Raw genomic sequence first — 15,341 nt, 5'->3', positions numbered from 1 at the left:
GGCAGTAATGCAGCTTCCTGTAGCGGCCAGAACGCTGTCTCTCGCGGATGTGAGTTGTGGATATTTTAGCCTTGCGTCTGCCGAAGTCTGCGATTTCATGCCGTTACTGCTTTTCTTCCGGGAAATGCGTGCCGGGGCCTGGGCGTTATCTCTCGCTTACAAACGGCCAGGGGACAAGAGGCTGCCGTGCGTCAGCGCCGCTAATTGTAAACCGGCGGGTTTGTTTTTTCCCCTCTGTGCTGGGGGGCAGGCTAGAGCAGGAAGAGTTCGGTTTCAAAAGAAGAAGCTTCTGGGGCAAACATGGTTTTATACTAGCAATGTTAACGTTTATGATGCCTGCTGCTGAATAGATTGTTTAGATGAAAATTATTTTAATATTTGTGCGTTTCTTGGCTTGCTGCTTTGGAATGCTCTTACCACGTTTGTTGAATCTTGGGCCTCCCTGCTCAAACTTTGTGAGCACGTGCTGTGGTTCTGAAGGCTGGTAATGGTCCCATTTTATGATGCAAAAAAATAAGTGTTGCCTAATATTCACTAGGAAAAATTTAAATCCAAACATTACAATAAAGATCTGAACTAACAAAGTAAGGTTCAAATATTTATTGTAATGTTTGGAGTTAAATTTTTCCTAGTGAATATTAGGAAATCCTTATTTTTAGTTTTTGCATTGGTTTGTTGGGTTCCTTTTTTCAGTGGTCCTGCATTTTGTTTATACCCCATGTTATGAAGAATGTTTTCACTCCGTTTATATGCGTTCTGCACCCCTGCCGTTTACAGAGCAAGGTCCACCTTGGAGTGTTAGCTACTTTGAGCGTGCGAGTATGTTGTGGTTTTAAGCTCTGCCTTGTCGCTGTAGCAGGTTAGCGAGTTAAGAGTTGGAACGAAAGCATGAAAAAGCATAGGAAGTCTGGTGAGGGCAGGAACTCCTCGCTAACTGCAGAGTATTAGACAGTGCTGAGCCAGTGATTAGAGTCCTTGGTGGTGGGGGGAGAGGAGGGGTGAGACCTGTCTATAAATAAGTTGATAAAATCAAGAAAACTGAATCGCGACAGGATCAGTCCCTTAACCTGCCTCAATTGGTTTTCTCCGGAGGATGGGAGAAGCTGGAAAGGCAGGGGCCAATATTTAATAAACTAGAGAACCCTCTACAGGGCTGGGGCTTGGAAGCCTACAGGCCTTATTGTAGTAAAATCCCAAGTGCACTGAGCTTATCTATAGATTTTTTTTTTTTGATGGGGAGAAAGAATCACAGTGAGCCACATTTGGTGGGAGGTATCCCCTGAAAATAGCGATTATGAAGATACCTACCTGATTGATACTGATTCACTAGGTAAATGGATTTGTGCAAATAGGCAGCATCAACAGTTGAACACCCACAGACCTGTGGTCAGACTGTTTGAGAGCATACAGCTCGATACAGTAAAGTGGGGCCGCGGTTACCCTGCTCCTAACCCGCTTTCTACTCACTTTTCGGCCGCGTTAGTCCAACCCGCTATACACTATCCCCTTTAACCCATTCTTACCGCCTCTTTAAATCACCGGGTAACCCCTTCCGCCCGTGGCATGTATATCAGATGTAAACGATCGAATTAGCTATTCCCTCCCATACAGTAATGCGCGCCCCGACTATCGCTATTTTACCCTGCCATTTTGCCCCGCGTTTAACCTGCTAACTTACCGCCTACCCTTACCCCTGCGTAGTTAAATCACAAGCAGATTGTGATAAATTGCAGGAAGACCTTCTGAGACTGGAAAATTGGGCATCCAAGGCAGATGAAATTTAATGTGGATAAGTTCAAGGTGATGCATATAGGGAAAAATAACCCATGCTATAGTTACAAAATGTTAGGTTCCATATTAGGAGCTACCACCCAAGAAAGAGATCTAGGCGTCATAGTGGATAACACATTGAAATCATCGGTTCAGTGTGCTGCGGCAGTCAAAAAAGCAAACAGAATGTTGGGAATTATTAGGGAATGGTGAATAAATGAAAAATGTCATAATGCCTCTGTATCGCGCCATGGTGAGACCGCACCTTAAATACTGTGTACAATTCTGGTCGCCGCATCTCAAAAAAGATATAGTCGTGATGGAGAAGGTACAGAGAAGGGCGACCAAATGATAACGGTGATGGAACAGCTCCCCTATGAGGAAAGACTAAAGAGGTTAGGACTTTTCAGCTTGGAGAAGAGACGGCTGAGGGGGGGGATATGATAGAGGTATTTAAAATCATGAGAGGTCTAGAACAGGTTAATGTATATCAGTTATTTACTCTTTCGGATAAAAGACTAGGGGGCACTCCATGAAGTTAGCATGTGGCACATTTAAAACTAATTGGAGAAAGTTCTTTTTTCACTCAACGCACAATTAAATTCTGGAATTTGTTGCCAGAGGGGGTGGTTAGTGCAGTTAGTGTTGCTGTGTTTAAAAAAGGATTGGATAAGTTCTTGGAGGAGAAGTCCATTACCTGCTATTATATAAGTTGACTTAGAACAGTGGTTCTCAACCGGTGTGTCGCCACACTTCCTGGTCCCCAGCTGACCCAGCTGGTCCCTGGTCCTCCTCCGTCTGGGCTTAAAATGCTGTCAGCCCAGGCGGTATGCGGCAGGACAGCTGGAGTCAGTGGCACCGGCATGGTCTCTTCTTCTGGCCTCCCCGCGGCCCGGAAGAGGAAGTGGTGAGCAGCGGGTGCGTACGCGGGAAGAAGAGACCATGCTAGTGTGGTCAGCGTCGGCCCTAAGAACAGAAGAGAGACGCGGCCGGAGGAATGAGCAGTGCGGCTCAGAGAAAAAGGAAGAAGAACGTCAACCCCCGCGGCCTATGGGACTCTGCTCCGCGAGGGCTGAAAATGAAGGAGGTTAGGGTTGGGAGGAGGCTGCTGCTGCTGCCACTAGTTCCGGGGAGGGAGGGAAGGAGAGAGAGTGAATAAGCAAGCATGTGTGTTTGAGATCCTATGTGTGTATGTGAGATAGCATGTATGTGAAGGATTGAGAGCTTGTATATGTGAAAGAGAGTATGTCTGTGATTGAGAGCCTGCCTGTGAGAGAGAGTGCATGAATGTAAGTTTACAATTGGGAACCTATATGTGTAAATTTGTGATTGAGAACCTGTTTGTGAGAGCGAGCATGAATGGAAGTGTATGACTGAGAACCTGTATGTGTAAATTTGTGATTGAAAACCTGTTTGTGTGAAAGAGTATGTGTGTATGATTGAGATTTGTGTGTGAGAGAGATCACGTGTGTGTATGATTAAGAGCCTGTGTGTATAAGTAAGAGAGAGAGCATGTGTGTCTGTGAGATTGAGAGCTGGTTTAGGTGAGGGAGCACGTGAGTATGTGATTGAGAGCCTGTGTTTAAATGAGAGAGAGAGAGAGAGAGAGCATGTTTGTAAGCATGTGAATGAGTCTGTGTGAGAAAGACAGCATGTATGTGTGTGATTGAAAGCCTGTGTGTGTAAGCGTGAAAAGCTAGACAGCATGTGTATAAATGTGTAATTAAGAGCCTATATACGTGAGAGAAAAAGCATGTGTGTATCAGGTCGATACAGTAAGGTCGAGGTAGAAACAGTGAGGTAGTGTCAGGCGCACCCTTCCTCCCCGCACCCACAGTTCTCTTCACTAACTCCCCGATACTCTCCTCTAATCGCATGCAAATGCATGCCGCGGCTTTAAAGCGGTAGGGAAGGGTTATGCCTGCGTAACCCATTTTACTGTATAGGCGCTTAATACAGCGCCTATACAGTAACCTGGGTGCGCTGGTACCTGTCATTTCAAATGACAGTGGGGGCTGCCGGTGGGGGCTGCCTCCGGCAGCCCCCACCGGCAGTAAATGAATGCGCGCCTGTGCGGACCCGGCCTAGATTTAACACGCGACCACCCGCCGCCCGCCTCGAACTAATGTGTGTCCCCCCGCCGCCGCTGCCGCCGCCGCCTGGAACAGGCGCCCACCCGCCCGCAGCCTAGATTTAACACGCGACCACCCGGCTCCCGCCGCCGCCGGCCGCCTGGACCCACGCGGCCCTCCGACAGGTATTTAAAAATTTTTATTTTTTCTTCTGACAGGTTTTATGTGTCCCACATCATTACATTTTCTCTATCATCTCTGTATCGCTTTTTTTTTAAATTGTGTTTTATTGTTTTTGAGTATCTTAAGCGGTGTCGATGGATTTGTTACTAGACTCACAGTCCTAACTCCTACTAGGGGGAGGCGGTAAACTAACACGTTACGGCCGCGGCAAAACAGTGCGTTACTAATGAGATAACCTGAGCGCGCGTTACGGTATCGGAGGGGAATAGCTAATTCCTTCATTATACAGCTAATTCGTTCATTTACATGCCGGGTGCGGGAAGGGTTACTCGTCTGTTTTAAGAAGCGCTACGGACGCGCAAAACTGGAGACTGTATCGCTGGTTTGCCTTACGCGTCCGAATTGTGCGCAGCGAGCTCGTTACAGACGAGAAATCTTCAACTGAACTTTACTGTATCGAGCTGTATGTGAGTGACTGAGAGCATGTGTGTATAGGTGTGTAATTGAGAGCCAGTGTGAGAGAGAGCACTGGTATGTGACTGAGAGAGGAGACAGTTCCAAGCAAACCACCCCTCCTCCTGCTAATTCAAAACAATTTCAGGACACCTGGATATCAAACGTTTCCAGGTATGCAGAGCAAAAACATTTTTGTATCCTTATTTTTCATTACTGGGTCTTTGTGTCTGCTATTTTGAAATATTTTATTGGTATCTAGAAATTTTTTATATGAGTTTTTAATTACTGGATATTCCACTCATCAGCTGTTTCGAAATAATCTGTTCTTTATGTTAGTATGGTTTTACTGCTACTGATTTTATATTTCTTGATTTGTTTTATAAGGATGGGTGATGTTTCTCTTTTTCCTTTGTTACACTGCATACAGAGACTCTGGCTTGTTGCAGTTTCCAATTCAGTTTTTGTCTGCATGCTTCTAGTTATGCGTTTTGGTCTCTTTATTCTTTGTTAGGTGAGGGTCAGCACATGTGATTCAGGTGAGGTTCTCTGCTGGCATGTAGTTTCTGTGTAGGGCTCTATATAGCAGCCTGACTTGGTCCGTTTACCTAATAGGAGATGTATTGGTGTCTTAAGGCCTGGTGTAATATTTCAGTGTTGCCTTTTCTTAGGTAAGGTGGTTACTGTTTAAGTGCTGGAAATTGGTGCTGTTTTGGTGTGGGATGTTTACTATTTATGCAATTTCTGTTCAGACAGAATATGTATCTTTTCCTTGTGTCATTTTAAACAATAAAAATAATTACCGGAGCTTTACTTTTTTATTTTCGCCGTGAATTGTAGTGAGCAGTGTGTCACACATGTGAGCGTGGCCTGTCCGGTGTGTCACGATAGGAAAAAGGTTGAGAACCACTGACTTAGAAAATAGCAAGTGCTATTACTAGCAACAGTAACATGGAATAGACTTAGTTTTTGGGTACTTGCCAGGTTCTTATGGCCTGGATTGGCCACTGTTGGAAACAGGATGCTGGGCTTGATGGACCCTTGGTCTGACCCAGTATGGCATTTTCTTATGTTCTTAGAGTGCTACAGGAGATTACAAGAGAGTTGGACCTCTTCTGGCTAGAGTGTTGCAAAAGGGTACAAGAGAAGTGAGACCTCCTCTGGCTAGAGTACCACAGGAAATTACAAGAGAGAGACCTTTGGCTAGAGTGCTGATCCTGCCCCCACCTCCTCAGAACAGGCTCTACTGTTTCAGCCTTTCCCTCCTCCCCACCCACCACCACCTGAAGAATGATGACTTATAGACAGCTTTCTACTGGAAGGAGAACAAATCACAACCAGCAAAAAAAAAAAATGCTGGCGCTTCAACTTTATTATATTTTTATGATCTGCTGACAGCAGCAGAAGAACAGAAGCCAAGGCGAGGGCTAATTTTTATCATCAGTAATTGTTTTAATTAATTATTTTTTTGCTGCTGGGAAGTCATTCTCTGCTCTACTTGTCAGGCCTCTGTGAGCTGGCTGGGGCTGATCTCAGAGAAGGGCAATGACTGACCAACTGACCATGGACAGAGCTGGGTTGATCTAGGAGAAGGGCAATGGCTGACCAACTTACCATGGGCAGAGCAAATGGAGACAGTGAGTGCCTGAAGTCGGAGGAGGAAGCGTTAACGTGGCTGTCGTAGGCAGGGTAAGGGGATGGTAGCAAGGGTAGGAAGGTTACGTGCTGATGCTGTAGTGCCCTTAGTTAGCCAATACAGAGGAGGGGATAGTCGCTAAGGGGCGGATTTTAAGAGCCCTGCTCGCCTAAATCCGCCCAAAACCGAGCGGATTTAGGCGAGCAAGGCACTGCGTGCCGGTGAGCCTATTTTACATAGGCTCACCGGCGCGCACAGAGCCCCGGGACTCGCGTAAGTCCCAGGGTTTTCGGAGGGGGGCGTGTCGGGGGCGGGCCCGAACCGTGTGACGTTTTCGGGGCGTGTCGGGAGCGTTCCGGGGGCGGGCCCGGGGGCGTGGCTACGGCCGGGGCGGTCCGGGGGCGTGGCCGCACCCTCCGGACCTGCCCCTAGGTCGCGTCCCGGCGCGCTAGCGGCCCGCTGGCACGCGGGGATTTACGTCTCCCTCCGGGAGGCGTAAATCCCCCGACAAAGGTAAGGGGGGGGGGGTTTAGACAGGGCCGGGCGGGTGGGTTAGGTAGGGGAAGGGAGGGGAAGGTGAGGGGAGGGCAAAAGGAAGTTCCCTCCGAGGCCGCACCGATTTCGGAGCGGCCTCGGAGGGAACGCCGGCTATACAGAATTCATAGCCTTGCGCGCGCCGATCCAGGATTTTAGTGGATACGCGCGGCTCCGCTCATATCTACTAAAATCCAGCGTACTTTTGCTTGCGCCTGATGCGCCAGCAAAAGTTCGCCAAATCGCGTTTTTTGAAAATCTACCCCTAAGTGAGCACAGGAGCAGCAGTAGAAGCATGTGAATGTGTCTGAGACAGTGTGTGCATATGTCAGAGTGTTTCAGAAAGTGTGTGTGATAGAGAATGTATGAGTGTGTCAGTTTCTGAGACAACTGTGTGTGTGTATGTGCCATCCTTCTTTGCCCACCAGTCTTAAGCTCACCAGCCACTGCGCAACAACATGGTTTCTGTTACTTTTTACCCAATCTGGAGACTTTTCACGGTGGATTTAGTGATTTTCTTCAAGTAGCCCATCCAACTTTATCTCAGGGACAGACCATCCCTGCCCGCAGGCAGAAAGAAGACCCTAGCAGTTTTCTAGGGTCTGGGTATGAATAATTCTAATCTATGATTTATGCAACATTAACTAACTGTAAATTTAATGTAAGAAATTGGCAGTGGGGGCAGAGCTGAGGGTAGAGTTGGGGTGGAGCTAGAGGTTGGTTAGCCCCCCCCCCTCCCCCAACCAAAAAGGTATTCCACTGCCCCCATCGGTACCTTTTGGCAGTCAGTCATGGAGGGACGTTTTCTTGCATATCCACTCGGGAGGAAGGGAGGGTACAGTGGAAACCTTCAGATACCTCAGAGGGCAGGAGGTGCAATGAAGCTGGGAGGTTAGATTCAGAAGTGACATAAGGAAATATATCTTCAGAGAAAGTAATGAACAAGCATAACTGCCTCCCAATGGAGGTGGCGAAGGCAGAAAAGCCCAGGGAATCTTCAGCGATTGGGGTAGTGAGGGTAAAGGTGGAGATCAGAGTGAGGTCAGCGGTATTGCAGGAGACGGGGAAAATAGGCAGGTTGGTCAAGCCTGCTAATCATCTGCTCTCATCTTTTCTGTTTCTGTGTTTCCTTCATATTTGGCCAGGCTTACCGACTGAGATTATTATTTAACTGCGTTGCTGGTAATGAGAACCATTAAAGTGCGTTTGGGTGGTGCTAAGGATGTTCACGTGTTGACCTCTTTTTTTCTCTCCCCTTTTCCTTTCCAGCTATTTCTCCCAGATTTTGGAGGCGTATGGTCCCCTGGAAATCGATGATCCGCTTTTGGTGGGTGAATATCAGCATTTCCCTGTGGAGGCTCACAGGCTGGTGGAGGAGTCAGGTGGGCTGCAAGCCTTCCTTCTGACGTCGCTTCGATTTGTTATGGTGGGCAACCTGGTCGTGCTGCTGAAGCACAGGGCCCTGCTTCAACCTTCCACAGCAACCGCTTCTGGAACCGAGGAGGAGGAGTCTGCCGGAGGCAGAGAGGAAGACTCGCTTTGCCCACAGCCCTCTGGCTTCACTAAAGAAAATGCCTCCTGCTTAAGAATGCCCTTAAATCCGACTGCCAAGGAGTTTAAACCATCTAATTATGTGAATAAATCTTATGATATACCAGTAACCACTGCGCTTATGACTGCCAGTTCTCCAGATATACCAATCGCTGCATGTCCCTTACTTAGCTCTTATTGCACTGACCAGTCTCAGCCTGGCATAATAAAAGACCTTTTTTTAAATGGCTTGGATCAGCCATCCATATTGACTAGCATTTGTGTACCTGGGCCAGAAATCACTCATTATCTAGGTGGCGACGTGTTGCCAGCGATACCAGAAATGGACGAGACTAGTAATCCTGATTCTGAACAGAGAACAGCATTGGGTAGCAAGCACGAATCAGACTGCCCCGGGCCTATTCCATTAGTGGCACAGCAGGACATGCATAATACACTATTAGAGTCAAGCCATCGCTCTTATGAAGTTGATTTTGCCCTGGATAGGAACAGGGTTAAAGGGATTAATTATGACATAACTGTATGTGGGCTGGAAGCAAAACGGCAGACATCTTCGAGGAGAAGGAGTGTGTTTAATAGGATGGTAGCTGTGCAGGTAAGAGAGTACAGAAGCCTTTCTGTTTTACTGCAGAGAATACTGCCTGTTTGTTTGTTTTGTACAATCACAGTTTAAATGGACTGGTCTTGGTAGTTCCCACACTGCAGATATGAGTGGTGATGTGTCTGCATATCATTAGCAGTTCCCTTAATCTTTTAAATGTGCCCTTTCGTATCTGGTTGCCTCAGGGCTGCAAGCTGTAAAGTCTGTGGGTCTTTATCTGTCTGAAAAAAGGCAACAGACAGACAGATTGGTTCTTTTACAGCCTTTCATATAGAAGCTAACCTGAGTTCTTTGCCCTTAGGGTTTAGATTTCAGAAGAGTTGGTGGGGAAGGTATTTATGGAATAGATACAGCAGAGGTTCCTGAACATGCCCAGATCATTCCAGACAAGCGGGTTTTATTCATCCCTACCAGCAGATGGAGGTAGAGAACAAAACTTTGGGCACTACCACATATACGAGAGTGCCACCTGCGGTCCCTCCGTATTTCTCTACCTCCAGCAGATGGTAAAGTTGCTAACCCTGCAGTCCTGTCTGACTGGATATTTTCAGGAAGGATTGCTCCCCGAGGTGGCAGGATTCTGAAGAAGGATGGCCCCTTGGGTGGAGCCGGGCGAACGGGGGGGGGGGGGGGGGGGAGGGGGGTGTTGGATGCCCCTGCCCAGCTTCAGCCCGCAGCCCCGGGACCACTGATAGCCAGTGGTCTGGTTTTCCTTGGTAGGACCAAAGCTCCTCCGTTGCACCAGGAGCAGGGAAGTACCCTTAATTTTTTGATGTTTTTAAAAATAATTTTTTACAGTGGGTTTTCAGTATGTAAAGATATATGTGCCATTTCCTCCGATATCTATTTGCGGGAATATGCTAACACGTTCCAACCAGCAGCCTTTAAGTTCTATTATAATAAATAGAAAAGGTAATATTTATCTAAAAGGCCTTTGGTTATTGTGATGTATAAAATTTTCATCTAGAATTTGCTATAGTATTGAGCTGAGTCAAGAGAAATCCTAAAACACGAGTCAAACTTTCCTTTAGCACTGACTCTATAAATCTTGATTTCCTAGCATGTAACCAGATGGTCTCAGGACCAATGAGTTATGTGCTCCCCTGCCAGCAGATGGAGACAGAGTCAGATTTCAAAGCTGACGTCACCCTAGATACACTCCTCTAGTGATCTCAGCCCTTCAGTATTTCTCAGTCTCCATCAGATGGTGGACATACCTCTCCCTAAGGGGATTGCTGTACTTTTTGGAAAGAGAAATTATACATTTAAATTGGAGGAAAAAACAAATTGAGACCTGCTCTCCTGTGGTGATACCTAAAGGTCCCTCCCCAAGCTGAGAATTCCTGAGGTGATTTTCGAGATCTCTGAGGTGTGACTTGGTTCGGTAGCCGGTTCCCGGTGTGGACTTTGCTGCTTTAGCAGTGAAAGGCAGCAGGTGCAGGAAGCCGAGCATGGCAATGACAGCCAGAGCCATCTCCCCCCGCAGCCGGAGACAGTCTCTGTACTCAGCTGGTAAGCACTGAGCCCAGGTAAAAAAAAAAAGATTTACCTCCCGATTCAGAGAAATTTGGAGGGGTTTCGATAAGACTTACTCTAGTCTCCTTGCTCGGTGCGCCGAACCAACATTTCCCAGTCCTGTTGGGAGAAGGGGAAGTGGACTTTCGAGCGGATTGAGCGGCCCCCAGGTGGGCTAGGCCCTGCTTTAGGCTTGGTCGGCACACCATATGGTAGGCCACGGCGGTGCCATCTTGTGCGCATCTTTGTGTGCTGTACTGCCCTCCATAGGACGTCTGTATGCACAGTGCGTTAGCTCTCTACATGTGTTGTGCGCATAATATCGCGCACGTACATACGTGCGCAACCAATTAAACGCAGAGTACAGGTAAAGCCAGACCATGGGCTGTGCGTGTGTCTCGCTGCGTCCCACCTAGGTGCCCAAAATCTGTGCGCATAAAATTTTAAGTGCGAACCGACAGAACACACACAGTAACTGCCGCCAATAGCTCCGTCAGCCAAGAAACATAAGCGCCTTTCTCTCTGCGCTGCTTCTCACATTAGGGCTTCCTAGTCTGATCTAATTCCAACTTATGTCAGCACTGTGAGGAAGCCCAGGGTGAGCTGGCGTCCCCGAGAGCCAGGCTCCTCCCATTCAGAGGATGGGTTAGGCATAGCCTTAACTGGAAGAACCCTGGATCTGAGTACCCCCGGGAATGGAGGGAGAGGGAAATTCAGCGGCACCTAACCCAGTACCTCCTGAGCTAGGCCTGAAACCTAGCTGCCTTCTCTTGGGTGGAATTGTTCCAGGGACTTCAAGCCTTCGTACAGGCACAGTCTGCTACCTCACTTGCCCCTGTCCGGAAGGAACCTCAGCCAGTAAGCCCTCTCTCTCCCAGTCCTATTGGCAGACCTCGAGGCTTGCCTTGCCTCAGCAAGGGTATCCCTGGCAGGGACCAGGATGACACGGATGAAGAGGAGGATACAGATTCCTTGGAAGATGGGGAAATTCTTGATTTAGAACCATATCGGACCATGGTTTTTCCATAGAGACAAATTGCCCTCCCTGGATTCTCAGATCCTGAAGATGCTGGAAGTTCCTGGGGTGAACTCTATGTTGGAACCAAAGAAGGATCCCATTCTGATTTCCCTACGGAAAGCCTCTTGCTACTTTCCAGTACTGGAAGCCATCCATGAGTTGATTGACCTGGAATGGGATGCCCCAGGAGCAAGTTTTAAAGGGGGACGAGCGTTAGAAGCTCTATACCCGCTGGATCCAGCAGTGAGAGAACATTTGCATTTCCCTAAAGCGGATGTGCTGGTCTGTGCTCTCTCTAAGCAATCAACTATCCCAATGGAGGAAGGAGCAGCCTTAGAAGGATGTGCACTTTAGAAAGATGGAGTCCATCCTTAAATAGGCCTTTGACACAGTAACAGTGACCTCAGAGATTGCTTCTTGCTGTGCCCTGGTAGCTCGTTCATGCCTACTCCTCTCTCAGGAGGTGGATGACTCAGGGGTGAATTCCAGAATGGTTATGAAACCTGCCACCGCCTTTCTAGCTGACGTGGGCTTGGATCTGGTGCATATTTCGGCCAGAGGAGTAGCCTCGGTGGTGGCAGCCAAAAGACAGCTATGGCTGCGGAATTGGTCAGCAGACGCAACCTCAAGGCAAATCTCACAAAGATGCCCTTTAATGGATCAATTCTTTTTGGAAGAGAATTGAAAAAGCTGGCCAGTAAATGGGGCGAATCTCCAGTTCCCTGACTACCAGAAAACAAGAGAAAGCAGTTACAGCATCCCTCATCTATGAGGAGTTGATCCAGGGGCTCCCAACGCTGTCTCCCCTACAGAAACTCGACATTTCAGAGGTCTTGGCCCTTTGGGAGATCTCAGTCCTTTCGTAGTTGATACCCCAAGATAGGGGCAGGCTCGGGTTCAGGTTCATCCCGCACCCCCCAATGAAATTTTGCCGACCCACCCTCGGTACGAGGAGATAGGGGGTCGACTGTCCCTTTTCTACCAGAGGTGGGTCAAGATCATTTCAGACAAATGGGTACTGGAGATCATACAAGAATATGTGCTGGAATTTCACAGCACTCCTTGGGACATATTCATAATGTCTCCATGCTACTCCCAGCATAAGAAGCAGGCAATCGAAACTACTCTTTTAAGGCTCCTCAGGATGAGGGCTATAATCCCAGTATCTGCTCCCCAGGAAAATGCGGGGCATTATTCCAATTATTTCAGTGTACCCAAGAAGGAAGGTTCCTTTCACCCCATCCTGGACCTCAAGAGCCTCAACCGACATCTACGAGTGAATCATTTTTTTCATGGAAACCCTATGCTCTGTGACAATAGCCATACAATCGGGAGAGTTCTTAACATCCCTGGATGTATCTGAGGCCTACCTACATTTTCCAATCCATCAAGAACACCAACGTTTCTTACGCTTTGCGATACTAGGTATCAGTTCCGGGCACTGCCCTTTGGCCTAGCCACCGCCACCAGAACATTTTCCAAAATTTGGTGGTCATAGCAGCAGCATTGAGAAAAGAGGGAATCCTGGTGCACCCATTCTTGGACGACTGGTTGATCTGGGCCAAGTCCGTGGAAGAGAGTGTCTGGGTGATCAACAGGGTGACCACCTTGCTTCAGGAACTTTGGGTCGTAAACCTGGACAAAAGCAGTCTCAAGCCCTCCCAGTCCTTGGAATATCTGTGAGTCGGTTCATACAAAGCAGGGCAAGGCCTTCCTTCCAACCACACAGATAAGGAAGTTGATGTCCCAAGCGCTCACTACTGTCACGTTGGAATCTGCAGTCTCAGGAATATTGATTTGCCTCCACCTACCGATGGGAGTATGCTTTCGGCTTCAGTGGTGGCTGCAGGAAGCTCATCTGAGCAGGGGTGTACCCCTGTCCTTGCTGAACTGGCTGGTCCTCACAACAGACGTGAGCCTCTGGGGCTGGGGAGCTCATTGTCAGGAACTGATGATGTTGAACTAAGGAAGAGGCCCTTTGGAATATCAACCGGCTGGAAGCCCGGGCAGTCAGATTGTCGTGTCTACAATTCAGCTACAGACTCCAGGGGCAAATGGTCTGTGTAATGTTGGACAATGCAACGATGGTAGCCCACATCATCCGCCAGGGTGGAACAAACAGCCAGCAAGTGTCACAAGAGATCTCCTTATCCTCATTGCAGGAAAAGACAACGTCAGACAGACTTCTAAGAAGGGAGAGTCTGAATCTAGGAGAGTGGTCCTTGTTGGCCAAAACCTTTCAGCTGATAGATCGCTCGGGTCTCCCGTCCATTGACCTGCTGGCCGCATCTCAGTGTGAAGGTTCCCCAATTCTTCAGCCACAGAAGAGAACAGCGGTCCATGGGAATTGATGCTCTCGTTCAGACCTGGCTGGAAGAAGAGTTGCTATATGCCTTCCCTCCATGGCCCCTGCTGGGCAGGGTCATTTGCAGAATTGAGAACCAGAGGGGATTAGTCCTACTAGTAGCTCCAGATTGGCGCAGGCTCTCGTGGAATGTGTACTTGCGGAAACTCCTGGTGGAGACCCCCCTGTGCCTCTCACCACACTGTGACCTACTACATCAGGGACTGGTTCTTCATGAGGATCCGCCTCAATTCTGTCTTGCGTCCTAGCCGTTGAGAGGGCTCACCTGATGAAGTGAATAAATTATGCAGCAGTAATTGCCATCTTACTCCGTGCATTGAAGTTCTCTATGTCCCTAGTGGATGTGGAGAGTATTTGAGGGCAGGCGCGAGGAACGCGATGTCCCTCCTCGGCGGTCAAAATCCCAGTAATTCTGGCATTTTTGCAGGACGGCTTGAATAAAGTTTTGACCCTTAACTCCTTGAAGGTCCAGGTAGCGGCTCTCTCCTGCTTCGGGGCAAGGTGATCAGAACCCAACAGTCTGTCCATTGGACGTATTCTGAAAGGGGAGAAGCACCTTCGCCCTCCCCTACGGTGGTCGGTTCCCTTGTGGAATCTTGATCTAGTATTAGAATTTTTGGCAGGGCACAGTCTTTCCTTGCGTTTATTAACCTTGAAAATGGTGTTCCTGGTGGCTATGTGCTCGGCTCATCCCGTCTCTGAACTACAGGCATTGTTGTGTCGGGAACTGTTCCTCCGGATGACTCCAGTAGCGTTACATCTTTGTACCGTTCCATCCTTCTTGTCCAAGGTAGTCTCGGAGTTTAATGTGAATCAGTCCATTCCGTTGCCATCCCTAGATAAGCACATGGACGTGGAAGAATACCGCCTTCTCCCATCATTTCAATGTCAGTAAACTTTTGGTGCAGTATCTGGAAGTTTCAGAACTGATTCAAAAGCCTGTTTGTTCTTCACAGTGGAAGGAAGCGGAACGAACCAGCTTCATGGGCTTACCATAGCTCGCTGGATTAAGGAGGTGGTCACGGGAGCTTATGTGGCGGCAGGAAAGTCATTACCTTCTCAGGTCAAAGCTCATTCCATTAGAGCTCAGGCAGCCTCATGGGCGGAAGCTAGGCTGCGGTCTCCATCTCCATCTGCTAGCAGGGGAGCACATAACCCACTGGTCCCGAGTCTGTCTGTCTACACTAAGGAAAACAAAATTATCAGGTAAATAATTTCTCCATTATATGATGTAATCCAAATTTCTCACTGAGTGGTTTACATTGAAATCCCCCTACTAACCCACCAATCTCAACTTTGCCACTCCCCCCCCTCCCCCCATAAGAAATACAACTTAGGGCAAGTGAATGTCTCTTTGAGCCTCAGTTCTTCCAGCTGCAGCAGGGTAGTAACATTCATTTCCACATCGTCCTGCTGCACTAATCCAGACAACATGTGGGTTGTTTCCCCCTACCAGTAGATGGAGGCAGAGAAAATGCTTTCCCCAGCAAGACTGCCACTACTTAGTAGTGGTACAGCTCGGAAAATGCCAGTATGTTCTGCCTCCAGCAGATGGTAGGACATGGTGGTGCAGCAGCCAGCTGTGTGGTGGATTTCAGCTCCAGTAAGACCTTGGGCCACTCCACTGGCTCCAGCCAGCAGTG

The 15,341-nt window shown here is 48.3% G+C and overlaps 1 protein-coding gene across 1 annotated transcript in view; it reads left to right on the top strand.

Moving 5' to 3' along the window:
* The window catches only part of TTC3 (tetratricopeptide repeat domain 3), a 331,906-nt gene that overhangs the window by 221,884 nt on the left and 94,681 nt on the right, over nt 1-15,341 (top strand). The window contains exon 34 of the mRNA XM_029603249.1: nt 7,918-8,794. Coding sequence (XP_029459109.1) covers nt 7,918-8,794 — 877 coding nt within the window. The remainder of the gene's footprint in view (nt 1-7,917; nt 8,795-15,341) is intronic.

Source organism: Rhinatrema bivittatum, chromosome 5, assembly GCF_901001135.1.
Source record: "Rhinatrema bivittatum chromosome 5, aRhiBiv1.1, whole genome shotgun sequence".
Classification (NCBI taxonomy): domain Eukaryota; kingdom Metazoa; phylum Chordata; class Amphibia; order Gymnophiona; family Rhinatrematidae; genus Rhinatrema; species Rhinatrema bivittatum.
The sequence above is the reverse complement of the archived record's forward strand: the minus strand, read 5'-3'. Positions and strand labels throughout refer to the sequence as shown.